Source organism: Nycticebus coucang, chromosome 11 (genome assembly GCF_027406575.1).
Source record: "Nycticebus coucang isolate mNycCou1 chromosome 11, mNycCou1.pri, whole genome shotgun sequence".
NCBI classification, from domain to species: Eukaryota; Metazoa; Chordata; class Mammalia; order Primates; family Lorisidae; genus Nycticebus; species Nycticebus coucang.
In genome coordinates this window covers 126,652,579-126,679,955 of record NC_069790.1, presented here as the reverse complement: position 1 = coordinate 126,679,955, position 27,377 = coordinate 126,652,579, and the positions used below count along the sequence as shown (strand labels likewise).

Here is a 27,377-nt window from a genome sequence, read left to right as displayed (position 1 = left end):
ACACCTCTGTTGCCATTCTCCATGACCCCTGTGCCTTCTTCAAAGTAACCCAGACCTAAACACAGAAATGGATTATTGTGACATGCACATATGTGGCACACCACCGGAGCCTGGTGCAGCCAGGCGAGGAACACAATGTGCTGGAGAGCCTGGGCCAGAAGGCTTGCCAATTCCTTTTACTTTTTTTTTTGGAGACTGAGTCTCACTTTGTCACCCTCAGTGGAGTGCCGTAGCATCACAGCTCACAGCAACCTCCAACTCCTGGTTTAGGCGATTCTCTTGCCTCAGCCTCCCGAGTAGCTGGGACTACAGGCACCCGCCACAACGCCCGGCTATTTTTTGTTGCAGTTTGGCTGGGGTGGGGTTTGAACCCGCCACCCTCGGTATATGGGGTCGGCGCCCTGCTCACTGAGCCACAGGTGCCACCCAACCAATTCCTTTTACTTTTAAGCTTGATGTCTCAAAAGGTTTCCCAAAGGATTGAAATCAAATTCAAATAAACATTAATTAGCAGACTTAACACTGTTTTACCATCGCATAACAGAGAATTACTGACACCAGTAGGCATCACATTGCTATTAGAAATACAATGTTCCTGGAAATAAAAAACAGAAATGAGTTTCATTTTCCTTTGCTACAGGCACCAATCAATTTAACTGAAAACAAGAGTTATACAAACTATTTTATTTAAAATTTATGTGGGTTCTATGTTATAAATACATATTCTATTTTTTAAGAGAAATCTGTGAGAAAATTGAAGATGCAAATGCATGTGGGGGAAAGAGAACAGCGATCCATGACAGGGAAACAGCGGACGACACAGTGGGACGGTCTGCGGCCAGCCAGAGAGGGGGTCTGACCAAGGCAGGCAGACGACACTTCAGAACCATCAAGGGAGTGGTGGCTAAGCACCAGCCTGCAGCCACAGCAGCGCTAAAACAGCACAGCACACCGGGCAGGCTCCAGCAGGGTCTGCACACAGGAGCAGCTAGCTGAGACCCTGGCAGATGGGTCCTAAGGAGGCAGCAGCACGGGGGCAGGGAGGAACAGAAGAGGCATGCACTTGACCTTTACCCACCCTGGAGTCTAGTGGCGCCTAAGTAGACTAATTTAAAGCACTGGTCACTGTGTGTGTGTGAGGCAAAGGCAAGAGGCAGACACAGCCCCACACAGACCCTGGGCCCCAGACCAGCACAGGTGCTGATGAGGACGGGAAATCAGCATCATCACCAACAATCTGACCCAAACTATTTGAACTGATTTTGCAATTTATGTCCTACATTCCATTACAAAATACTATCCTTTTACTTATAAAAAGGTTAACATCATTTGTAAGTTACTTTATAAAAAGCTACTGAACCGACTATTTTGCTGAAGGTTAAATACAGACCAAAAAAATGTTACATCATAACCTTCTATCTAAAACTGGTAGTAATATTGTCATTTTCTCCAGAGGCTACAAAGATTCATCTATTCAAAGAGAATCAAAGTATGTTATTTAGTGAAGAACTTTCTAATCTACTGCCGTGACTTAACACACCAACTGTGCCAGTGACGCTCTCTACCCAGCGTCATCTAAGATGGCAGATAAACTATTACATCAACGTTACAAGCACAGTGTCAATTTACTACACAATTAATTCTTACTCTCACCTTCAAGATAACTACTGAAAAAACATCGACTGGACGGGGTGGTGGCTCACGCCTGTAGTTCCAGCACTCGGGAAGGCTGAGGCAGGAGGACTCCTTGAGCCCAGAAGTTTTGAGGTCGGCTAGGCTGGTGCCACAGCATTCTAGCCTGAGGAACAGAGTGAGGATCTATCTTTGGGGGGTGGGGAGACGCGTCTGCAAATAGGCCATGGTGGAGACCACCTGCAGTCACAACTCCAGGGAAGAATCCCTCAGGCCCAGCAGTCCAAGGCTGCGGTGAGGCATGATGGTGCCTATGAACAGTCACTGTGCCCAGCCTGGGTGCTTTTTTTTCAATCTGTTAAAAAGACCAAAGGCAACAACTCACTCCTGCAATCCTAGCACTCTGCGAGGCCCAGGCAGAATTGCTTGAGGTCAGGAGTTCAAGACCACCCTTAACAAAAGCCAGACTGTCTCTCCTAAAAATAAAAAAACTAGCCAGACATGATGGTATGTACCTGTAGTACCAGCTACTCAGGAGGCTAAGGCAGGGAATCACTTCAGCCCAGAAATGTGAGGTTGTAGCAAGCTATGACAATGCCACGATACTTTGGCCAGGGCAAAAGAGCAAGACCTCATCTTAACAAAAATAAATGTAATAACAATAAGAAAAATTGAAAAAGCACGTTCAGGAGGTGAGCAATATACCAGAGAATCTCTAAGCCAAGTTATACTAGGCCCAGCGGGGTGGCTCACGCCTTTAATCCTACTATTCTGGGAGGCTGAGGCAAGTGAATTACTTGGTCTCATGAGTTTGAGACCAGCCAGAGCAAAGCAAGATCCCCACGTCTACAAATAGAAAAACTAGCTGGGGCTCACTGCCTGTGGCTCAAGTGGCTAAGGCGCCAGCCACATACACCTGAGCTGGTGGGTTCAAATCCAGCCTGGGCCCGCCAAACAACAATGACGGCTGAGTCTGAGACAAGAGGATCATTTGAGCCCCAGAGTTTGAGGTTGCTGTGAGCTATAAAGCCATGACACTCTACTCAGGGTGACAAAGTAAAACTGTCTCAAAATAAATACATAAATAAACCAAGCTATTCTTTTGCACACTTTGAAACTTCAGTTATATTGAATAATTCAATTTCTTTAATCTTTCTGCAATTTACCTTCATCAACACTATAAACATTAGTTTAAAAAAAGTTCTGTGTTTTTTTGAAGACAAAGTCTCACTTTGCAGGTCTCAGTAGAGTGCCATCACATCACAGCTCACAGCAAATCTCAAACTCTTGGGCTAAAGAGATTCCTTTACCTCAGCCTCCCAAGCAGCTGGGACTACAGGTACCCAGCAAAATGTCTGGCTATTTTTTTTTTTTAAGAGACAAGGTCTCACTCTAAGGCTGGTCTCAAACTCCTGAGTTCAGAAAATCCAGCTGTCTCAGCCTCCCAGAGTGTAGGATTACAGATGTGGGCCACTGCGCACAGTCAGTAAAAATTTCTTTAAATTCACATGGCAACTAAACTCGTTAAAGGTGTCCACAAGTCATTTAGCTTTTGTGTGCATCTTGAACCAGAGCCTGAGTGATACTGCTATTAAGAACAGAAAAACTATCAGCTCAGGTGCCAGCCACATACACCTGAGCTGGCAGGTTCAAATCCTGCCCAGGCCCGCCAAACAATGACGGCTGCAATGAAAAAAAATAGCCAGACGTTGTGGCAGGCGCCTGTGGTCACAGCTACTTGGGAGGCGGAGGCAGGAGAATGGCTTGAGCCCAGGAGCTGGAGGTTGCTGTGACTTGTGATGCCATAGCACTCTACCCAGTGTGACAGTTTGAGGCTCTGTCTCAAAAAAAAGGAATAGAAAAACTAGGTCGGGGGCCGCGCCTGTGGCTCAAGGAGTAGGGCGCCAGTCCCATATGCCGGAGGTGGCGGGTTCAAACCCAGCCCTGGCCAAAAATCACAAAAAAAAAAAAAAAAAAAAAAGAAAAACTAGGTCGGTGGCTCACACCTGTAATCCCAGAGACAGCTGGACTTCTGGCCTAAGCTCAGAAGTTCAAGACCCTGAGCAAGAGCAGGGACCCCATCTCTAAAAATAGCCAGGCGTTGTGGCAGGCACCTGTAATCCCAACTATACATCAGGAGGCTTAGGCAAAAGAATCGCTTGAGCCCAAGAGTCTGGGGTTGCTGTGAGCTGTGACGCCACAGCACTCTACCCAGGGTGACAAAGACAGTGTCTCAACCAACCAATCAATAAGCATAGTTAAAAGTTACCATGTTGTGCACAACATAGTGTTAACTGGTTTTTGCCCCTTTTTGATGTTGTTGTTGTTGTTGCAGTTTTGGCTAGGACCGGGTTCGAACACACCGCCCTTGGTATATGGGGCCAGCGCCCTACCCACTGGGCCACAGGCACCGCCCAGTTTTTGCCTTTTGAAAAGCAATTTGCTGGCTCACAGTCCATAGCACAGTGGTTATGGCACCGGCCACGTGCACGGAGGCTGGCGGGTTCAAACCCGGCCCAGGTCAGCACGAACAACGAGAATTGCAACAAAAAATAGCCGGGTGTCTGTAGTCCCAGCTACCTGGGAGGCTGAGGCAAGAAAATCTCTTTTTTTTTTTTTTTTTAAAGAGACAGAATCTTACTTTGTCGCCCTCGGTAGAGTGCTATGACATCAAAGCTCACAGCAACCTCTAGCTCTTGGCCTTAGGCGATTCTCTTGCCTCAGCCTCACGAGTACCGGGGACTACAGGTGTTCACCACATCAGCTGGCTGTATTTTTGTTGCAGTTTGACCGGAGCCGGGTTCGAACCCGCCACCCTTGGTATATGAGACTGGCGCCCTACTCACTGAGCCAGAGGCGCTGCCCTAGGAAAGAGAATCTCTTAGGCCCAAGAGCTGGAGGTTGCGGTGAGCTGACACCACAGCACTCTACTGAGGGTGACATACTAAGACTCTTGTCTCAAAATAAGAAAGAAAAAAGGAAAAACAAAAAAGCCTTTGACCTGGCAATCCTACTTCAGGGAACTCAGCTAAGGTCCTTCACTAACCTCAAGCATTCCTGACTGTGGTGCAGGTACACGCACAGGACAAGAGTGTGAAGCTGCTGAGAAGCTGGCCCTGCGACAGCTGACCATGCTGCCTGCTCACGGTGACACACTGGCCACGCTCACTGCTGGGCTTCAACTGGGGTGGTGGGGCTGGACAAAGGGAAGAGGAGGTGGTGCCTTCTCACATTTCCATTTCCAGATTTTTAAGCCTACTGTGTATTTGGTGTTACTTCTGCACTTACAAAGCACCGATTTAAAACTTTTTTTGTTGTTGTTGAGACTGGGTCTTGCTCTCTCAAGCTGCAGCAGCATCACCACAGCTCACTGCAACCTGGAACTCCAGTAACCCCCTGCCTCAGCGTCCCTCCCGAAGTGCTAGAACTACAGACCTGTAGGGCTGCGACACTGTGGCCAGTTAATTTTTATCTTTTATTGTCAGAGCCTATAAATATCTGTAGATCAGAATACATTTATGCATTTGTGGGGTACAATGTGTTAATTTTTTTTTTTTATACAATTTGGCTTTTGTAGAGACAGGTTCTCGCTATGTTGCTCACACTGGGGAAATGCCTTACGGTAATTAAATGTGCAACCATCCCAAGGCAGGAAGCAGCAGGACCAGCTCCTTTGCTGCTGGCTGTACCAACTTAAACAAAAGCTTAGCAAAAGGACAGGGAAGGCTGCTGTAAGGAAGGCAGTTACCAGAGAGCCCCAGCCGCGCAACCCCAAGTTAGGGGACCCACCATACTCCCTCTTCCTCTGGTCTTGAATGTCTGTCACAAATATGTGTGTGCATTTAAACTAACAGCCTTCTTCCCTCTTGACCTCCGCAGAGGAAGGGAAGTGTACATCTTCCAATTTTATGAGGACATTTGTATCATGTTAGGTAGAACTACGAGGCTGTTGTTTGTTACCTTCATTTGGAAATTAAATCTGGGTCAAGGTGATACAATAAATGGGTGAGGAGTTGGCAGGGTGAACTCATGGTGCATTTCACATGCCAACTTGACCAGGCCACAGGGTACCCAAATGTGTAGTCTGGATGCGGAACCCAGACTGCCATGCGGGTCACAGTAGGCATCACTCACCAGTGGAAGGCTGACCCCCACACCACCACCGCGCCAAAAGCTGCAAGGTGGGGCTGGGGTGCTGGCCCTGCACTCTCATGCCAGCTGCCTTAGTCACATCAGCCTATTCCCCATAATACACACATGTCCCCTCCTCTAGTGGTTTTCTTTCTCTGGAGAACCCTAATACCAATTTTACAAAGTAAAATAAAAAGTATTCCTGCTCATCATAAAAGCTTCTTTACACTGATCTTCATCCCTCAACACAACTTTGTATCCTGAGATGGAAACATCACTTAAAACTGACTCAAGTCTGTTTTAGGATTTAACATTTTCATTTCAATGTCCTAGGCATATGTCAAGGGTTTAAAACTTTTTTTTTTTTTTTTTTGCAGTTTTTGACCAGGGCCAGGTTTGAACCCACCACCCTGGTATATGGGGCCAGCGCCCTACTCCAGAGCCACAGGCGCCACCCAGGTTTAAAACTTTTGATTCTGCTCTTCTCTCAGGAATACTAAAACCAATGTATTAAGGAGCCCTTAACATTACCAAGAATTTAAACACAGTATACAGCATGGAAGAGAAAGTAACTCAAAGCAGATGTGTTTAAGCTCATACAGCAACAGAAAGAACCAAAGCGGAAAGCACCATTCCTCAGAGCCAACCCCAGAGCAGCACTGAGGAGCCACAGACGCGAACAAGGAGCCACTGCCTTTAACGACTGAAGGAACCAAAGGGCATTACTGGTAGCATCACTACTAGTGCCCAAGTACACAGAAGAATTGGAAGGAGAAAGGGCAACAGGCAGGGCACAGCAGCTCGCGCCTATAATCCCAGCACTCTGGAAGGCCAAGGCTAGGCCCAGCTACCCAGGAGGCTGAGGCAGGAGGATCACTTGAGTCCAAGAGTCTGAGGTTGCTATGAGCTATGATGCCAGAGCACTCTACCCAGGGCCACAGAGTGAGACACTGTCGAAGGAAAGAGAGAGAGAGAAACAAAGGACAACAGAATCTATTAAGCATCATGGGTATGTTGAACAAAAAAAGTATTTCACTCTAGAGCAGGGGTCCTCAAACTGCGGCCCGCGGGCCACAGGAGGCGATGTGATAGTATTTGTTCCCGTTTTGTTTTTTCACTTCAAAATAAGATATGTGCAGTGTGCATAGGCATTTGTTCATGGTTTTTTCTTAAACTATATTCCAGCCCTCCAACGGTCTGAAGGACAGTGAACTGTCCACCCGTTTAAAAAGTTTGAGGACCCCTGCCTAGAGTTTCAAAGCTTAAAACTACATGAACTCCAAGGAAGGGCAGCAGTTAGAACAAACCCAGAGGCTAAGCACTGCAGACACAGGCTTTCTCTGATCTCTCTCCTAAATCGCAGTACTGGGAACTAGAATTAAGACACTCCTTACAACAGGAACTCTGAAAATGGTTTCGCTTACATATTCATAAGCAGAAAATAACACTTGGAAAAAGTGTGGGACAAACAAATGAAGGACACAGCTGTGGCACCGCCCCAAACTGCAAGCCTGGACACACATGGCCTCAGGACGCATTCTCCACTGCTGTGTGGGCACCTGGATGTACTTTTTGCTCTAATGAGTATTTTCACTTTCAACTTCCCATAAATTATTTTGGGATATAAACTCAATGTCTACTTACATCCTAGGTCTAACTGGAGCACTGTGTTTTCCAAGAGTTACAAATTAATCTACTTCAGAAACAAAAGGCCTGGCTCCCTGCCTGGCTCAGCAGCTAGGGCGCCAGCCACATACACCACAGTGGCAGGTTTGAACCCAGACTGGTCCTGCCGAACAATGACAACTACAACAACAAAATAGCTAGGCATTGTGGTGGGCACATGGAGTCCCAGCTACTTGGCAGACTGAGGCAAGAGAATCACTTAAGCCCAATTGTTCGAGGTTGCTGTGAGCTGTGACAACACAGTACTAACCAAGGTGAAACTCACAGTGAAACACTATCTCCAAAAAAAAAAAAAAAAAAAGCTTGTTTGACTGAAGAGGTACCCTGCACTGGGAGGACAGGCACCACAGTCCAGGCCTATGTACTGTCAGGGGCCCTCCTGTCCCTACTCACAGATGACAGGTGGGGGTAGGGGTCTCTGCTCACACCTTCCACCTTCCTGCCTGTCACACTCTATGCATGCTGGAACTCCCTAAATTTGGCAGCTCTGCCCATTGTCTGAGGCGTTTTTTTTTTTTATTTTTATTTTTTAGAGACAGAGTCTCACCTTATCACCTTCGGCAGAGTGCCATGGCGTCACAGCTCACAGCAACCTCCAACTCCTGGGCTTAGGCGATTCTCTTGCCTCAGCCTCCCAAGTAGCTGGCACTACAGGCGCCCACCACAACACCCGGCTATTTTTTGTTGCAGTTTGGCCGGGGCCAGGTTTGAACCTGCCACCCTTGAGTATATAGGACAGGTGCCCTACTCACTGAGCGACAGGCGTCGCCATCACCTGAGGCTTATGGGACTCTTCCTACTCTCACCTTGGGCCCCAAACATCTGCCCCAAGGTCATTCATGCTTCCTGGGGAGAATTCCACAGGAGGGAGGTGACACCCCCCTCCCTGCCATGGGTCCACACGTGCTGAGTACCATGTACACTGTAACTTTGACTCAAAACTGTGCAAAAACAATCTAAAAGCCAAACACTTGTACCCTGTAATATCCTGAGACTTAAAAAAATAAAAGAGAAAACCTACACAAGACTGGGCCACCTTCCTGCTCAGTGACTGTCATGGCAGCAATTGAAGGTCTATGAGCAAAGCACTGGACATCACCCTCAATGCAGTGAGGAAAGGGAGTCAAATCACCCACAGGAGCTGCCAGAGCCCAGGTTGGTATGATGACCCCACACACCACACCACGGTGCTCAGCTGTGGGGTGGGCAGCCAGTGCCAGGGGTCGCAGATCAGCAACAATCCTCATAATGACCTCAACCACTTTTTTTTTGAGACAGAGCCTCAAGCTGTCACCCTGGGTAGAGTGCCATGGCATCACAGCTCACAGCAACCTCCAACTCCTGGGATTAAGCAATTCTCTTGCCTCAGCCTCCCTAGTAGGTGGGACTACAGGCGGCCGCACAACGCCTAGCTATTTTTTGGTTGTAGCTGTCATTGTTGGCAGGCCCGGGCTGGATTTGAACCTGCCAGCACTTGTGTATGTGGCCAGCGCCTTAGCCGCTTGAGCTACAGGCACCGAGCCCACTTCTGTTCCCTATACAGGAAAGCGGGAAGGGAAAACAAATACTTGAAAACACCAAATATACACTAAAAGGAAGTTGCAGTATTTATCAAATCACCACACATCTCATAAGCAAGTGTTCTCAAGTATGCACAGAACCATACTTTATTTCAGTATTTTCTCCAACAAAATCTCATGGTGGGAGGAGCAGGAGGAAGCCAGGCTGCCATTCCCTCCCCCTCTAGCACCACTAGATGCAGCTGTTCTTATGCAGCTGAAAACCAGTCTAATTAATACATGACAGGCTTTGTTTTGTTTTAGAGATGGGATCTCAGAATGTTGCCCAGGCTAGACTTGGGGACTAGCTGGGACAACATGTACATGTCACCATGCCTGGCTTAATCAAGTTCATCCTCACCTGTCAACTCCACATGCATGTATGATCATGTATGGTACTCAACAAGACCCACTACAGGCTCAGCAACTGTGACTCAAGCGGCTAAGGCGCCAGCCACAAACACCTGAGCTGGCGGGTTTGAATACAGCCCAGGCCCACCAAACAACGACGTCAGGCTGCAACCAAAAAATAGCCAGGCGTTGTGGCAGGCGCCTGTAGTCCCAGTTACTTGGAAGGCAGAGGCAAGAGAATCGCTTGAGCCCAGGAGTTGGAGGTTGCTCTGAGCTGTAATGCCATGGCACTCTACCCTGGGTAACAGCTAGAAGTTGTCTCAAAAAAAGAAAAAAGAAGGGGCGGCGCCTGTGGCTCAGTGGGTAAGGCGCCAGCCCCATATACCGAGGGTGGCGGGTTCAAGCCCGGCCCTGGCCAAACTGCAACCAAAAAATAGCTGGGCGTTGTGGCAGGCGCCTGTAGTCCCAGCTACTCGGGAGGCTGAGGCAAGAGAATCGCTTAAGCCCAGGAGTTGGAGGTTGCTGTGAGCTGTGTGAGGCCACGGCACTCTACCAAAGGCCATAAAGTGAGACTCTGTCTCATAAAAAAAAAAAAAAAAAGAAAAATAAAAAAGAAGACTCACTACAAACATAAATCCCTCCCATGTGTGTGAAGATGACATGGGATGCAGGTTACAACACTTTATAGGGGTTATTCTAGTCTGCTGTGCCTCTCCCATGGTTGCAGTTGTCATTGCTGCTTACCAGGCCAGGGCCAGGCTGGAACCCACCAGCCTTGGTACATGTGGCTGGTGCCCTACTCACTGAGCTATGAGTGCCAAGTCCACTTCAACTCCTCTTAACATGCCTAACATTACGGCGGTGCCTGTGGCTCAATGAGTAGGGAGCCGGGTGTACCAAGGGTGGTGGGTTCAAACCCGGCCCTGGCCAAACTGCAACAAAAAAAAATAGCCAGGCGTTGTGGCAGGCGCCTGTAGTCCCAGCTACTCAGGAGGCTGAGGCAAGAGAATCGCCTAAGCCCAGGAGTTTAAGGTTGCTGTGAGCTGTGACGCTACAGCACTCTACCGAGGGCAATAAAGTGAGACTCTGTCTCTACAAAAAAAAAAAAAAAAAACATGCCGGGGCGGCGCCTGTGGCTCAGTCGGTAAGGCACCGGCCCCGTATACAGAGGGCGGCGGGTTCAAACCCGGCCCCAGCTAAACTGCAACCAAAAAATAGCCAGGCGATGTGGTGGGCGCTTGGAGTCCCAGCTACTCGGGAGGCTGAGGCAAGAGAATCGCTTAAGCCCAGGAGCTGGAGGTTGCTGTGAGCTGTCTGATGCCATGGCACTCTACCAAGGGCCATAAAGTGAAACTCTATCTCTACCAAAAAAAAAAAAAAAAACAAACAAACATGCCTAACGTTAATAGCCACGTGTTATGACAGGCGCCTGTAGTCCCAGCTACTCGGGAGGCTGAGGCAAGAGAATCGCCTAAGCCCAAGAGCTAGAGGTTGCTGTGAGCTGTGACACCAGAGCACTCCACTGAGGGTGACAAAGCGAGACTCTGTCTCTTAAAAAAAAACAAAAAGCCTGATGTTAAAGGCTTTTCCTTCTTTCCCCTTTCAAAGTTCACTGCTTGCTTCTAAACAGTACAGATTAGGACAAAAACCTAACCAACTTTGCTTTGCCTAAAAAAAGATGTCAGAGTCCTGGCTCGGCACCTGTGGCTCAAGTGGTTATGGTGACAGCCACATACACCTGAGCTGTTGGGTTTGAATCCAGGCTGTGCCTGCCAAACAACAATAACAGCTGTAACCAAAAAAATAGCCGGGCGTTGTGGCGGGCACCCGTAGTCCCAGCTAATTGGGAGGATGAGGCAAGAGAATCACTTAAGCCCAAGAGTTGGAGGTTGCTGGGAGCTGTGACGCCACGGCACTCTACCCAGGGTGACATAGTGAGACTCTGTCTCAAAAAAAAGAAAAATATAAAGTGTAGAGACTTGTGACTGGCCCTGGTGGCATGGACTGTAGGCTCAGAGACCACAGACAAGGAGATCTAGACACACGCACACGCAGAGGAGATGTGGTATGAGAACACTGGGAAAACCCATCCGCAATGCAGGGAGGGACAGCTGGGAGAGGCCTGGGTGTGTTGTGGCACCTCCCACTTGCAGGTTGAGCCTCCAGGACTGAAAACATGACAGGTTTCAGTTTTCTAAGCCTCCCACAGCCCAAGGAAAAGGAGAGAACAAAATGCTGCTCCAGGGTCTCTGAGCTCTCTGGTCTATAGGGTGAGACACCCACATGGGGCTTCAGAACACATTGCCCCTTTCTGGTTTCCTCTGTCCTCTCTCCAAGGTAACTAGGGTCACCTGACCAATGATGGCATCAAGGCACTAGGAAAAGAAACTTCTTTATTCTAGATGCATTCTAGGTAAAGTAAGCCTTCTTGTAAAAAGAGCCCAGAGCCCCTGTGACACTTGACTGTGGCAGGAGAGGCAGGCCCAGCTCTGACCCACTGTGCTCCTCCTCGCTCAGCAGCTGCTCCTCATACTCCTCCTCACACTCCTCGCTGAGCTCCCCCTCGTCCCCAGGGCTGGCCTCCTCCTCGCTGGAGATGGGCTCCAGCTCCTCACTGAGGGGCTCGCCCTGGCCCCGGCTGTGGCCCTCGCTGGCCTCATCCTCACTAGAGACATCCAGGTCCTCGCTGGAGATCAGCTCCAGCGCCTCACTGTCCTCTTCACTCCCGCTGTCCTCCACCGTCTCAACTGCTGGCTGCTCTAGGTCTTCACTAGGCTCCAAGTCCTCACTGGCCATCTCCTCGCACCCTGGAGAGCAAAACGACTGACTCACTACCACAAACTTAAATCACGGCTCAGAACGCGCGGCCGCTCTCATCCTCAATTTATCCCCTCTTCCCCCCCAAACTGTCTGTGGTCCTACACACCAGGATTTCTGCATTGCTGCACAAACAATTTCCTCCACTCAGGCTTAAAACAGTAAAGATCTATGAAGGAAAAACGTGCTAAACTGCTAACATCAAAGGGCTCTCTGGGGACAGTTTTAAAGGCTGGCGCTGGCTTTCCAACAGAGAAATACAAATTTTAAGAAAATGCACCTAGACAATTCTTCCCAATGATAATTCCTGCTTTGACTAATAGGATCAAAAAACACTATTATTAACTACTCTTCTCTCTTTAGAACACCACTCCACTGAACAATGGTGTCTTGTATGGATAAATAAATGAAGAGATCATCCTTATTCTCAACATTTGACAAGAGAACATTTTCACCTCCTCCATATTCTGGGGGGAATTTAAACACCTGGCCTCAAGGGCTTTCAATGCACCCCTTCGTTTCAGAACAAATATTCACTCAACACTGGTTTTAGAATGAGTTCCTATTACCTTTCCTAGAAGGGCCTGTGCATTGAGGGGTGGGTTCAGCTTCCCAAGGAGCTCACGCCCAAATACCATTGTCACCTGACAGCTAGCTCTGCCTGCACACTGTCCTGTACACGGGTCTGAGTCCCCTCCTGTCATGGAAGGGTCTAGAGTATGGCAAGGCACCTGTGGTTTAATAAATGCAAAGTGCAGCTCAGAAATACAACCCATTCTGAGCTACTCTTTTATAAGCCAAAAATGAAACAGTTGGCCATGTGAAAAACAACATCTAAAATATAATTTGCTACAAAATAAATGGACATTAGCAGCCAGGTCTTATGGCAGGCACCTGTAGTCCCAGCTACTCCGGAGGCTGAAGCAAGAGGAATCACCTGAGTCCAGGAGTTTGAGGTTGTTGTAAACTAGGATGACACCACGGCACTGTAGTCTGGGCAACACAGAGTGAGACTATCTCAAAAAAATAAAAGCCATAGCACAGTGGTCACTGTGCCGGCCACATACACCAAGGCTGGGTTGGAGCCCAGCCTGCACCAGTAAAACAACGACAACTGCAACAAAAAAACAGCTGGGCAAGGGCAGCGCCTGTGGGAGTAGGGTGCCAACCCCATATGCCGGAGGTGGTGGGTTCAAACCCGGCCCCAGCCAAAAAAAAAAAAAAAAAAAACAGCCAGGCACTGTGGCTGGGCGCCTGTGTAGCCAGCTACTTGGGAGGCTGAGGTAAGAGAATTACTTAAGCCCAAGAGTTGGAGGTTGCTGCGAGCTGTGATGCCACAGCACTTTACCCAGGGTGACATAGTAAGACTCTGTCTCAAAAGGGGGTAAGGGGGCGCATTGTAACTATGTTTAGTGAATATAATCTGAATGCTGATTAACATCAACTAAATCATTAAGACAGCAGGAACCTCCCAGCTGTGCATCTGCTCCAGTCTACCCTAAACATACCGCAAGCAGGCTGCACGGTGACCTCATACGTGTAGTAGCCATGAAGCAGCTCCTTTTCCTGTGTGTAAATCCTGAGGGCCTGAAAATGGAAGTCACCTAGAACACCTACAAGAATGGATTGAAGAGGAATCACTGCCACACTAATCACGGGAAATACGGAATGCCTCTCACTAATACGTCAGCTTCTCTAAACACACTGACTATCTTATGGCCTTTGGATAGTGAATAAAACTTTTTCATTCACATGAAATTAAATCTGTACTACCTAACAAATACAAACATCTAAACCTATTTGTTTGTACCTTTATGTTAATCTGAAATAAATATAAATAAATCTCTGTAACTTATTCTTCAAAGAATTGCTCAAATAAAATTTCTAGGGTAAGTGCATTGGCTCACGCCTGTAATCCCAATATTCTAGGAGGCCAAGGTGGGAGGAATGCTTGAGCTCAGGACTGTAAGATCAGCCTGAGCCAGAGCGAAACACCATCTCAAAATATAGCCAGGCGTTGTGGCAGGCACCTGTAGTCCCAGCTACTCAGGAGGCTGAAGCAAGAGGAATCACTTAAGCCCAAGAGTTTGAAGTTGCTGTGAACTGTGACACCATGGCATTCTGAGGGCAACAAATTGAGACTGTATCTCAAAAAAATTTTTTTTCTTTTTGCTTTTTTTTTAAGAGACAGAGTCTTAGGGGCGGCGCCTGTGGCTCAGTGAGTAGGGCGCCGGCCCCATATGCCGAGGGTGGCGGGTTCAAACCCGGCCCCGACCAAGCTGCAACAAAAAAAAAAAAAAATAGCCGGGCGTTGTGGCGGGCGCCTGTAGTTCCAGCTACTCGGGAGGCTGAGGCAGGAGAATCGCGTAAGCCCATGAGTTGGAGGTTGCTGTGAGCCGTGTGACGCCACGGCACTCTACGAGGGCCATAAAGTGAGACTCTGTCTCTACAAAAAAAAAAAAAAAAAGAGACAGAGTCTTACTTTATTGCCCTCGGTAGAGTGCTGTGGCATCACAGCTCACAGCAACCTCCAAATCCTGGGCTTAGGCGATTCTCTTGCCTCAGCCCCCCAAGTAGCTGGGACTAGAGGCACGTGCCACAACGCCCAGCTTAAAAAAATTTCTAATGAGATTAAGAATTGGCATGTCAGTTTTTTTGCCCAAGAAAACAAAAACTGGCTGCAATTCAGTCAAAATATCATGTAAGATCAATCATGTTCAAGGTTCCCAGCCCCACAGTGTCTGGCTTCCCAAAAGAACCACCCTGAAAGACTGACAGCTGTTGAGATGCCAAGGTGATTTTTAAGCAGGTGAGCTCTGGCTAGGCACAGTACCTCGAGCCTATAACCCTAGCACTCATGGTGCCCAGGTGGAAAGATCCCTTAAGCCTAGGAATTCAAGATAAGCCTGAGCAAAGGCGAGACCCCCATCTTTACTAAAAATTAGAAAAGAGGCAGATGTGGCAGTGGGCCCCTATAGTCTCAGGGGTCCTGGAGGCTTAGGCAGGAGGATGGTTTGAGCGCTCACACACAACACTCCACGCAAGGCGACAGAGTGAGACACTGAGGAAGAAAAAGGGAGGGAAGGAGGAAGGGCAAGATCTGCCTGTACTTATCTTTCCTAGAGCGTCATCTTACCCATACGCCGGTCAATCAGTGAAGGATGCTAACCTGGTTTGTGTTCATGTTACCTTTGCTGACTGCAGCAGTTATTTTATTTTATTTTTTTTAGAGACAGAGTCTCACTTTGTCACCCTTGGTAGAGTGCCATGGCGTCACAGCTCACAGCAACCTCCAGCTCTTGGGCTTAGGTGATTCTCTTGCTTCAGCCTCCCAAGGTGCTGGACTACAGGCACCTGCCACAACGCCCGGCTATTTTTTTGTTGCAGTTTGGCCGGGGCCGGGTTTGGACCCGCGTCCCTTGGTATATGGGGTCAGCACCCTACTCACTGAGCCACAGGTGCCGCCCTACTGTAACAGTTATTAACCCAAACAAGTCCTAAGCTCTGAGCAGGCCACACAGCCCCCTCCCTCAAAGGTGCACATCCCTTGCTCTGCTTCAGTTACAAATGTGTCCATGAAAATGCTTATGCGCACTAACTATCTTCCCTCCCTGAAGATGGGACTCTGGCGACGTCAGGCCATGCCATAATCAAGACTGAGTCCCGGGCGGTGCCTGTGGCTCAGTCGGTAAGGTGCCAGCCCCATATACCGAGGGTGACGGGTTCAAACCCAGCCCCGGCCAAACTGCAACCAAAAAAAAAAAATAGCCGGGCGTTGTGGCAGGCGCCTGTAGTCCCAGCTACTCAGGAGGCTGAGGCAAGAGAATTGCTTAAGCCCAGGAGTTGGAGGTTGCTGTGAGCTGTGTGAGGTCACGGCACTCTACCGAGGGTCATAAAGTGAGACTCTGTCTCTACAAAAAAAAAAAAAAAACTGAGTCCCCACCTGAAATGAACCAGGAACCTGCCCCTTGAAAAGGGCCCACTACCTACCCCACGTGACAGGGAACTGCTCCTCTTCCAACCTGTGACAGGCAGGGGTTCCACTTGGCACCCTGTATTACTTGTAGAAACAACTTTTCTTCTTTTTCCCTCCTGGGGACTGCATCTCTTCAACCATGCTCCAGGCAATGAAGACAGTAAAACCAGGATGTGTTTCCCCCTCAGTGAGTCAAAACACAACACGGCCTCAGCAGCACACGTTTAACCCTGACCTCCTAAGGAGCCGCACAGCACAGTCTGACAAGAGATAGCCTCACAGCAGACAGCCACTCGGCACCAGACACTGTGGTGCGGGGGACACACAGGAAGGCCCCCATCAGGCAGCAGGACGACGACGCAGGGGACAAACTATGTTCACTATAATCAAAAAGCAGTTAAAATACCATCTCCATTAACAAAATTATTCTCTTCTCCAAGAATATTTCTACTGCCTTTGCCCGAGATGTCCTTTCGTTTCAAAAATTGTGGACATGATAGTCCCAACACACAGAAAAGGCAGGTTAACAGATGAAATATCTTATGAACTCTTCGACACTTCATGATTTTAATAAAAACATTACACAAAGCACAATTCTCATAGAAACTAGTGTCCAAAACGAAACACCTCCCAGACCCCAGCACTGCCTCTTTACCAGTTTCCAGTGAGGGAGAAAAGAAGTTAATGAGGGCTACATACAACAAAAAGAACAGGTTAAACCCTTCATTTTAACATTCAAGCCGTAAATATTTTTAAATCTTCAAAAATGAAGAACACGACCAGGCGTGATGGCTCATGCTCCCAGCACTTGGGAGGCCAAGACAGGTGAGCCTCACAAGTTAAGAGACCAGCCTGAGCCAAAGGGGGCCCTCGTCTCTAAAAATAACCAGGTATTGTAGTGGGTGCCTGCAGTCCCAGCTACTTGGAAGGCTGAGGCAAGAGAATCACTTGTACCCAAGAGTTTGAGGTTGCTATGAGCTAAGACGCCACAGCACTCTCTGAGTGCAACACAGTAAGACTGTCTCAAAAAAAAAAAAGAAAAAGAAAAAGAAACCAGCTGTGCAGGTTTTGAGTACAGGTTTTACAGGTCCTGTGCTCTCAGACACCAGCTGCAGGGCAGGGACAGGCGCTGTCGGCCCTCCACTTGGCTCACAGACACACCATAAGCACCAAGTTGACACCTGAGGTAATTAACTTACCAAAGAAGTCAAATCTAAAGGGGTCTCTTCCACCAAAAAATTCCCTGAAGACATCCTCGGGCTTACGGAATGTGAAGCCATAATCAAATGGATTGTCAAAATGACTTCCACCTGCAAAACACAACACAGCTTTTAGAACATAATAAAAATCACAACCACAAAGAAAATACTTTATAAATCTGGAGTCATCTAATTTAAAACATGGGTCCTGGACAGTTCAAACTGCATGACCAGAGCTGATGACAAGTGACTGTCACAGCAGGGACCCCTCCCCTGTGGCTGTCGTGTGCTCCACATTCAGTCTGCAGCAGCAGTAGGAGTTGGCCAGTGGGGTCAGAATGGTAATTTCCAATTGACCGTGGTCAAGCCGGCTGGACACCTTATCCCAAATGGGCATTTATCATGACAAATACCCAACTCCAGATTCCACCTGAGTTGATTATTTCAGGTTTTCAGTAGAATCTGCTCTAGTTTAACAAAGGATATTCTGACATAATGTCAAATATCCATGTAAGTATCATCCTTGTGTAAGATCACCATATATTATGGTATGGTTACAAGTGACTTATCTACACAAATACATCAATATCCACATTCCAGTCTCACAAAGAATTAATATATTTTTAAAGTAGTATAAGTTTCAGGCAAGGCACAGGGGCTCATTGTGTAATCCTAGTACTCCAGGAGGCCAAGGTGGGTGGATCACTTGAGCTCAGGAGAGCAGCTGAGCAAGAGCGAGACTCCGTCTCTACTAAAAATAGAAAAAAAAAAAAAAAAAAATCGCTGGGCAGCAGCCTATACTCCCAGCTACTTAGGAAGCTCAGGGAAGAAGACTGCTCGAAGCAGCCCAGGAATTAGAGCTACGACACCACAGCACTCTACCCAGGGCAACAGAGGACCACCCCACAAAAAAAGTATGAGTTTCTCTCTTTATCTCCCCAAATCTGCATTTGTTACTATACAGAGACTCTGATCAGAAGAATTGTAATTCACCGTCCAGAAACACTCACTCTCAACCAATTTCACTGACTTGTTAAAAACTGTCTCCAAAGAAAAAATTTGTTTACATACCTCCTCCACCATTTAATCCTTCTTTGCCATATTTGTCATAGATGTCCCGCTTTTTAGCTAAAAATTATAAGAGGAGAACCAATAAAGCAAAGTTATTTTCACACTCCTAAAATTCAATAAAAATAATTCACACGTTTGAAGTCAGTTTTTAATTTTTCACAATTAAACATCAGGAAATTGTGCCACCTTTACTTTAAAAGTAAAGGGAGCAAAAGAAAAAGTCTTTTGTCCCTATCTCCTAAAAACTGATTCAGAAGACTTATGAAGGGGCCGGGTGCAATGGCTCACACCTGTAATCCTAGCACTCTGAGTGACCAAGGCAGGTGGATTGCCCAAGCTCGTGGGTTTGAGAAAAGCCTGAACAGCGAGACCCTATCTCTAAAAATAGCCAGGAGTTGTGGCAGGCGCCTGTAGTCCCAGCTACTCAGGAGGCTGAGGCAAGAGAATCATTTAAGCCGAAGAGTTTGGGGTTGCTGTGAGCTGTGACGCTATGGCAGTCTACCAAGAGCAACATAGTGAAACTCTATCTTAAAAAAAAAAAATAAATCTTGTACTTCTTATACAACAAAGGAACAGTGTCAATAGAGAAAGCAAGGCTGAAGTGCTGAAGAAGGATAGCCAGGGTTAAATCAGGTTTCCCTTAAATTTTTTGTTAAATAGTGGCCTATTACCTGAGCACATGTGGGTAAACTAAAGCAATGTCCACTTCCTGTGGTTAGTGACTCAGTCTCCAATCTTTCTTTTAACCACCTCTGCCTCTGCTCACTGAGGCCATCTAGCCTCGCTGTCATACACCAGGACATTGGCAGTGGTTGCCCAGTTCTCTGACACTAAACTCCCAGCCCACCCAGGACCCACACAGTCTTTTCTTCACACACTGTCCTTTCACTAATTATAAACCAGGCCAACGAGTCTGATTTCCAACAACATTCAACAACCACCCTTCAGATGAGGTGGCAAGGACCCACACAGTCTTTTCTTCACACACTGTCCTTTCACTAATTATAAACCAGGCCAACGAGTCTGATTTCCAACAACATTCAACAACCACCCTTCAGATGAGGTGGCAAAGACAGACTCAAGTTCAGAAGTCCAAATCTGAACTGTATGTTCAATCCTCTCATTCCTACAATTAATGACATCCTCTCCAGTACTAAAATCCACTCTATTAGCAAGTTACTGACTTAAGTCAATGGGAACTGAGGGATCAAAATGCTCAGACATTACCAAAACATCAGCACAACCACCACCACCCCATGCACAGGGACCAAACTAATGTCATCTCCTTGGCTCCACCGTCCCCAGATGGTAGTTAAATGTTTGTTTGAGAACTATCCTAAGAGAAATTACTGGAAGGCCAGGTGCTCCTCCCTAAGCATTCATGGCTAACTATGTTCATTTAATCATCCTAAGGAAAGTGAAAACATTCTCAGTGGGCCCAAAATCCAGTTTGCACCAAACATTCCCTTGCGTCTACATTCAATAACCCCCAGGGAGGGTCCCAAGACACAAACCCTGAGTCCTTCCCAGTCCGTGTTACTTACGATCTGACAACACCTCATACGCCTCAGCTACTTGTTTGAATTTTCTCTCTGCTTCTTCTTTATTCTCAGGGTTTTTATCTGGGTGCCACTTTAGTGCCAGTTTTCGGTACCTTGACAAGAATGAAGAGTACTGGTCACATCCAAAATATGGAAATCAACTCAGCTTTTGAAATTAACATAATTAAAGGCCTGGCCAGTCGCTCAGGCCTCTAATCCCTAGCACTCTGGAGGCCAAGGTGGTGGACTGCCAGAGCTCATGAGTTTGAGACCACCTGACAAAGAGTGAAACCCTATCTCTAAAAATAGCCAGGTGTCGAGGCAGTGCCTGTAGTCCTAGCTGCTCAGGAGGTTGAGGCAAGAGGACCACTTGAGCCCAAGAGAATGAGGTTGCCATGAGCTCTGATAACACAGCACTCTACCCAGAGCAATGAAGACTCTGTCTCCCAAAAAAAGAAAAAAAAGAAAGGGGCAGCCCCTATGGCTCAAAGGGGTAGGGCGCTGGTCCCATATGCCAGAGGTGGCAGGTTCAAACCCAGCCGTGGCCAAAAAACTGCAAAAAAAAAAGAAAGAAACATAATTAAGCAAAAAAATGGTTTCACAGATACTAGTTTTAATACACATGGGCTCAGTGCCTGTGGCTCAAGCAGCTAAGGCTCCAGACACATATACCTGAGCTGGCAGGTTCAAATCCAGCCCAGGCCGCCAAACAACGACGGCTGCAACTAAAAAATAGCTGGGCCACAACGTTGTGGCGGGCGCCTGTAGTCCCAGCGACTTGGGAGGCAGAGGCAAGAGAATCGCTTGAGCCCAGGAGTTGGAGGTTGCTGTGAGGCCACGACACTCTATCCAGAGGAGGGAGGGAGGGAAGAAGGGAGAAAGAAAGACACATGTTCTAAAATCCAGACAGCATAATATAAACCAGACTGTAGACAGAAAGTATTTCAGGATCAAAGCACCCACAACCTGAGCCTGTGCTTATGAGGCTAATGAGTACGGGGACTCCACAGAGAAGGTGGCCCTGGTCACAGAGCAGGAGGATCCAACACCACCTTCCACATTCTTCCACGACTCATGCTTCCTCAGCCAGCCCATGACTGAGGTCAGTGTGGCACAGGGGAGATATTTCCCACAACACACACCAGGATCCCAGTACCTTTCAAATAGCCCTTTGTTTGAGTTCGACAAACACAGTTAAAACACTAATATTTATAAGAAGTCAATAAATGACCTGGCTCGGCACCTGTCCCTCAGCAGTTAGGGCACCATCCACATGCATGGAGGCTAGTGGGTTGGATCCCAGCTTGGGTGTACTAAACAATGACACCACCAACAACAACAACAAAAAAAAAATACCCAGGCGATATGGAAAGCGCCTGTAGTCCCTGCTACTTCGGAGGAAGCTGAGGCAAGATAATCACTTAAGCCCATGAGTTTGAGATTGTTGTGAGCTATGACGCTACAGCGCTCTACCAAGAGTGACACAGTGAGACTCTTTGTCTCAAAAAAAAAAAAAAAAAAAAGTCAATAACCACAGTCATGGACGGTTAAAGGTTTCCAAATAGACGAATAAAATCCATGATTTCTTGAATTAAAAGGGGGGACTAGGCCAGGTGTGATGGCTCACACCTGTAATCCTAGCACTCTGGGAGGGCGAGGTGGGTGGATTGCTTGAGCTCAGGAGTTCGAGACCTGCCTGAGCAAAAGCAAGACCCCGTGTCTCTACTAAAAATAGACAAACTGAGGCAAGAGAATCTCTTGAGCCCGACTTGGATTACTATGATACAAGGTCATGGCACTCAACCCAGGGTGATAGCTTGAGACTTTGTCTCAAAAAAAGGGGCTCAGCACCCATAGCACAGTGGTTATGGCGCCAGCCACATACACCCAGGCTGGTGGGTTTAAAACCAGCCTGGGCCAGCTAAGCGCCTGTGGCTCAGTGAGTAGGGCGCTGGCCCCATATACGGAGGGTGGCAGGTTCAAACCCAGCCCCGGCTGAACTGCAACCAAAAAATAGCTGGGCGTTGTGGCGGGCGCCTGTAGTCCCAGCTGCTCAGGAGGCTGAGGCAGGAGAATCGCTGAAGCCCAAGAGCTAGAGGTTGCTGTGAGTCCTGTGACATCATGGCACTCTACTGAAGGCAGTAAAGTGCGACTCTGTCTCTACAAAAAAAAAAAGACATCTGCAACAAAAGAAAAAATAGCCAGGTGTTGTGGCAGGAAAAAAAAATAGCCAGGCGTTGTGGCAGGCGCCTGTAGTCCCAGCTACTTGGGAGGCTGAGGCAAAAGAACTGCTTAAACCACGGAGGTTTGAGACTGCTCTGAGCTGGGCGGCGCCTGTGGCTCAATCGGTAAGGCACCGGCCCCATATACCGAGGGTGGTGGGTTCAAACCCGGCCCCGGCCAAACTACAACCAAACAATAGCCGGGCGTTGTGGCGGGCGCCTGTAGTCCCAGCTACTCGGGAGGCTAAGGCAAGAGAATCGCTTAAGCCCAGGAGTTGGAGGTTGCTGTGAGCTGTGTGAGGCCACGGCACTCTACCAAGGGCCATAAAGTGAGACTCTGTCTCTACAAAAAAAAAAAAAAAAAGACTGCTCTGAGCTGACACCATGACACTCTACCAACAGCAACACAGTGCAACTCTGTCTCAAAAAAATAAATAAAACGGGTGGTGCCTGTGGCTCAGTGAGTAGGGCGCCAGCCCCATATACCGAAGGTAGCGGGTTCAAACCCGGCCTCGGCCAAACTACAACCAAAAAATAGCCAGGCGTTGTGGCGGGTGCCTGTAGTTCCAGCTGCTTGGGAGGCTGAGGCAAGAGAATCACGTAACCCAAGAGTTAGAGATTGCTGTGAGCTATGTGAAGTCATGGCACTCTACCAAGGGCGGTAAAGTAAGACTCTGTCTCTACAAATAAATAAATAGAACAAAATAAAATAGCCGGGAATTGTGGCCGGTGCCTATAATCCCAGCTACTCAGCAGGCTGAGGCCAGAGAACCAATTGAGCCTAGGAGCCTGAGATTGCTGTGAACTATGATGCAATGGCACTCTACTGGGGTGACAAAGGGAGATTACCTCAAAAAAATAATAGTAATAAAATAGAAAACTTAGAAGGGCATCATGGAAGGCGCCTATAGTCCCAGCTACTGAGGAGGCTGAGGCAGGAAGAGCAGCTAAACCCACAAGTTTGAGGTTGTTGTGAGCTGTGACACCATAGCACTCTACCTGGGCAAGAGAGTAAGATTGTCCCAAAAATAAAAAAAAAAAAAAAGATGTTCTAGGCTGGATGCTATAGCTCACACCTGTAATCCTAGCACTCTGGGAGGCCAAGGTAGTAGTCACCTGAGCTCACAAGTTTGAAACCTGCCTAAGCCAGAGCAAGACCCCATCTCTAAAAACTGCCGAGTGTCATGGCAGATGCCTGTAGTCCCAGCTACTCAGGAGGCTGAAGCAAGAGAACTGCTTGAGCCCAAGCGTCTGAAGTTCCTGTGAGCTATGACAACATGGCACTCTACCAAGGGTGACAAAATGAGACTGTCTCCAAAAAAAAAAAAGATGTTCTGTGCTGGGGATGTAGAGGCCATAGGTTCACATCCTTGGATCCAGACGACCTTGAGTGTCAAACTGGCTTGCCCTCCTCACAGCTAACACATAGATGACAAACAGGAGGTAGGGAAAACAAGACTTCTGAGTGGAGTAGAGTGGCCTCTGATGGCAGAGGCTGGAGTTCAGCCATCACACCAACGAAGTCAGGGTCCTGTACTCTAGGCCCCTGCCTGGTAAGGGTGTTTGAAAGTGCCAGGTCAGCTCCATTCCAAAGCCCAATGTAAAAGACTCTTAGAGATAATTTCACATCCTCAGTAAATTTTTTAACTGCTTCAAACACAGAGGAGTCCACTGTTCCAAGACAAAGGACCAGAGTGAGCCATATGGCTAAGAATTGAAGGGCTACACCTAGGTCCCAGGATGCAAATGATCATTTATAAACTGCTCTTTCTGAACTTGAAATTACACTATTTGCACTGAAAAGCTTATATAACATTAAAAGCCATTAAACAGGGAAGACTTATAACACCTAATTACCAATGTATAACTGCCAGGTGTATCATTGGAGAAATAAAATTACTTACGCCTTTTTAATATCCTCGGCTGAAGCATGTCTCTGCACGCCTAAAACATCATAGTAATCCACCATGTTTTAAATAATTGTTGGAACAGGTCCTGCAATTAAAAACAGGTGGTCAGTGACAGGCTGCAGGATTGGGTGGGTCACGGGGAGGGAGGGAGGTGTCACCTAGCACCTGCTGACCCAGACAGAACTTTTGTTGGCAAACTATCAGGGCAGGGCCTCCTCTGGGAACTCCATCCAAACTCATGCCCTAGTACACTTCTAGATACAGAGAAAAAAAAAAAAAAAACTCCAAAATAACCTAATAGCCCAAACTAAATAAAAGGAGATAAGCTCAGTGGCCATGCTCAGGCAACATCAGTCACCCCTTCAAGGCATGCCAGGCCTTGGGCAAGACTGCTGCACAGAGGACAAACACTGTCCCTGCCACGAAGAGAGCCACGTCCCACCACTGTCTCCCACACACCACTCCACGAAAACAACCAAGTTACTTCTCTAAATTTGACAGGCTAAATCATTTCATTAAACTAAAGATCAGGAAATTGCATTGAACATGTCTACTCCACGTTAACATTGCCAATATATTCTGTCAAGCCGCTTTGTCCAAAACTAGAGTTAGGCTTTCAGCAGCCTTCCCAGAAACCTTAGTTTAAGAGAGCTTCAAGGCTGAGGGCAGTGGCTCATACCTATAATCCTAGTATTCTGGGAGATTGGGACGGGCAGAGTGCTTGAGCTCAATAGTTCGAGACTAGCCTGAGCAAACTAAGACAGACCTCTCTCTACTAAAAAAAAAAAAAAAAAAATAGAAAAATTGAGGCAAGAGGATCACTTGAGTCGAACAAGAGTTGGAGGTTGCTGTGAGCTATGATGCTACTGCACTCTACCCAGGTCAATAGCTTGAGACTCTGTCTCAGAAAAAGTTTCAAAAGAAATATTCTCATTGTAAACAAAAACCAGTATAACCTCCATAGCTGACAGCCTCCTTGAGTTAACCGACTTTGCACAGATCGCACATGCCCCACATGTACTTGTCTATACAGGAGGCCTGGTTTCTTATGGTGACCACCTCTGTATGCTGACCATTTTGTTACAGTCCCTTGAGTGGTCAACTTAGAGGGGTTCTACTGTACACGACTTCACAACCTTCCTAAGGGCGTGTTCCTGAGTTAAACAATGTCAAGGTTAAATGCCACACTATATATGTTACTCAATTTCTCAAATGAGATGCACAGTTGTTTTTTTCTCTTTTGGAGACAGAGTCTCAAGCTATCATCCTGGGTAGAGTGCTGTGACACCACAGCTCACAGCAACCTCAAATTCGGGCTGAAGAGACTCTCTTGCCTTAGTTTTTCTATTTTTAGTACAGATGGGCATCTCGCTTTTGCTCAGGTTGGTCTCAAACTCGTGAGCTCAAGCAATCCACCTGCCTCAGCCTCCCAGAGTGTTGGGACTGCAGGCGTCAGCCACGGTGCCCAGCCGAGATACAAAGTTTTATTACATTTTTACTTAACAACTCTAGGTAGCAATCCATAGTACCAAAGAGTCTTTTTACCTCATGACTCAGCATATGTATGCAATCTGCCTGCACAGCCCTCATTAAACACTGATGGAATAACTACACAAAAGGAGTACAAAGAAATGAATACACAAAACTGTATCTATTTGGGAGGCCAAGGCAGGAGGATCACCTGAGGCCAGGAGTTTAAGACCAGCCTGAGCAACATGGCAAGACCCAATCTCTACAAAAAGTGGAAAAATTAGGCCCACTGGGTTTACAGGCATGAGCCTGCCACATCACTCCAGTAGGCCAAAGTGGGTGATTTGCCTGAGTTCGAGACCACTCTGACGAAAGCAAGACCCCATTCCTAAAAATCATGAAGGGTGGTGGCAGGTACCTGTAGTCCCAGCTACTTGGAAGGTTTGAGGCAGGAGCATCCCTTGAGCCCAAGAGTTGGATGTTGCTGTGAGCTATGACACCACTGCACTCTACCCAGGGCGACACAGTGAGATTGTCTCAAATAAAAAAAAAAAAAGGGAAAATTATCCAGATACAGTAACGTGTGCCTATATTCCCAGCTACTTAGGAGGCTGATGGGGTAAGACTATAGGAGCCCAGGAGTTTGGTACAGTGAGCTATGATGCCACTGCACTCCAGCCTGGGCTACAGAGACGAATCCTGTCTCAAAAAAATAAATGTCTCAAACAGTGGTGGCCCCCAAAGCTCAGAGAGCATGGCACCAGCCACAAATACCGAGGCTTGTGGGTTTGTATCCAGCCTGGGCCAGCTAAAGCAACAATGACAAATGCAACAGAAAAACAGCCAGGCGTTGTAAGGAGCACCTATAGTCCCAGCTACTTGGGAGGCTGAGGCAGGAGAATCACTTAGGCTCAAGAGTTGAAGGTTGCTGTGAGCTGTGATGCCATGACATGCTACCCAGGGCGACAGCTTGAGACTGTCTCAAAAAAATAAATAGGGCGGCGCCTGTGGCTCAAAGGAGTAGGGCGCTGGCCCCATATACCAGAGGTGGTGGGTTCAAACCCAGCCCTGGCCAAAAAAATAAAAATAAAAATAAAAAAACTGTAAAAAGCGGCCGGGCGTGGTGGCTCACGCCTGTAGTCCCAGCGCTGTGGGAGGCCGAGGCGGGTGGATTGCCTGAGCTCAGAGGTTCAAAACCCATATGAGCAGCAGTGAGCCAGAGTAAGACCCCATCTCTACTAACAACATCAAAAACAGCCAGCACCGCAGGAGAAAGAAAATCAACAAAAAAGGAGTACTTCAAACAAAGAAGAATGAACAAGCACACTGAAATTAAAAATAATTTTTTTTTTTCTGGTAGAGACAGAGTCTCACTTTATAGCCCTCGGTAGAGTGCTGTAGCATCACACAGCTCACAGCAACCTCCAACTCCTGGGCTTCAGCGATTCTCTTGCCTCAGCCTCCCGAGTAGCTGGGACTACAGGCGCATAAAAAATAAATTTTTAAAAATAAAAAAAAAAAATAAATTGTAAAAAGCTGTTTAAAAAATAAATAAATAGAGCAACCTGTGGCTCAAAGGAGTAGGGCACCGGCCCCATATGCCGGAGGTGGCGGGTACAAACCCAGCCCCAGCCAAAAACTGCAAAAATAAATAATAATAAATAAATAAATAAACCAAATAAATGAATAAATGTCTCAATCAATCAATAAACAATCTGTTTGTTACCAGTCCAGGAACCCCATAAGAAAAAAACCCAAATATATTAGACAACGATCTAATAGAGAACTACATCTTAGCACAAACACCCAGAA

General features: G+C 47.3%; 2 protein-coding genes across 8 annotated transcripts in view; both read right to left on the bottom strand.

Annotated features, from left to right (window-relative positions):
- Positions 1 to 27,377, bottom strand: part of DNAJB6 (DnaJ heat shock protein family (Hsp40) member B6) — a 72,702-nt gene that overhangs the window by 29,407 nt on the left and 15,918 nt on the right. For 4 of the 7 annotated variants that reach the window (XM_053608845.1, XM_053608849.1, XM_053608848.1 and 1 more), the window contains exons 2-5: positions 24,090 to 24,180; positions 19,967 to 20,076; positions 18,423 to 18,479; positions 17,352 to 17,462 (exon numbers count right to left, since the gene is read on the bottom strand). In XM_053608845.1, coding sequence (XP_053464820.1) covers positions 17,352 to 17,462; positions 18,423 to 18,479; positions 19,967 to 20,076; positions 24,090 to 24,154 — 343 coding nt within the window. In that variant the 5' untranslated portion in view covers positions 24,155 to 24,180. Of the gene's footprint in view, positions 1 to 17,351; positions 17,463 to 18,422; positions 18,480 to 19,966; positions 20,077 to 24,089; positions 24,181 to 25,983; positions 26,724 to 27,377 lie in introns of those variants that run through there. The other 3 variants (XM_053608847.1, XM_053608851.1, XM_053608850.1) reach the window with 3 other exon arrangements.
- LOC128598460 (retinitis pigmentosa 1-like 1 protein) lies at positions 10,239 to 17,333 on the bottom strand. Its single transcript, XM_053608852.1, has 3 exons — positions 16,167 to 17,333; positions 13,685 to 13,789; positions 10,239 to 12,166 (listed from the first exon to the last, which is right to left on the bottom strand). Exon 3 carries the CDS (start codon positions 12,153 to 12,155, stop codon positions 11,769 to 11,771), a length of 387 nt encoding a protein of 128 aa, XP_053464827.1. The 5' UTR covers positions 12,156 to 12,166; positions 13,685 to 13,789; positions 16,167 to 17,333; the 3' UTR covers positions 10,239 to 11,768.

What these genes read in the sequence shown, in the direction of transcription:
- LOC128598460 (XM_053608852.1), bottom strand. Translation starts at nt 12,155, where the DNA reads ATGGCCAGTGAGGACTTGGAGCCTAGTGAAGACCTAGAGCAGCCAGCA.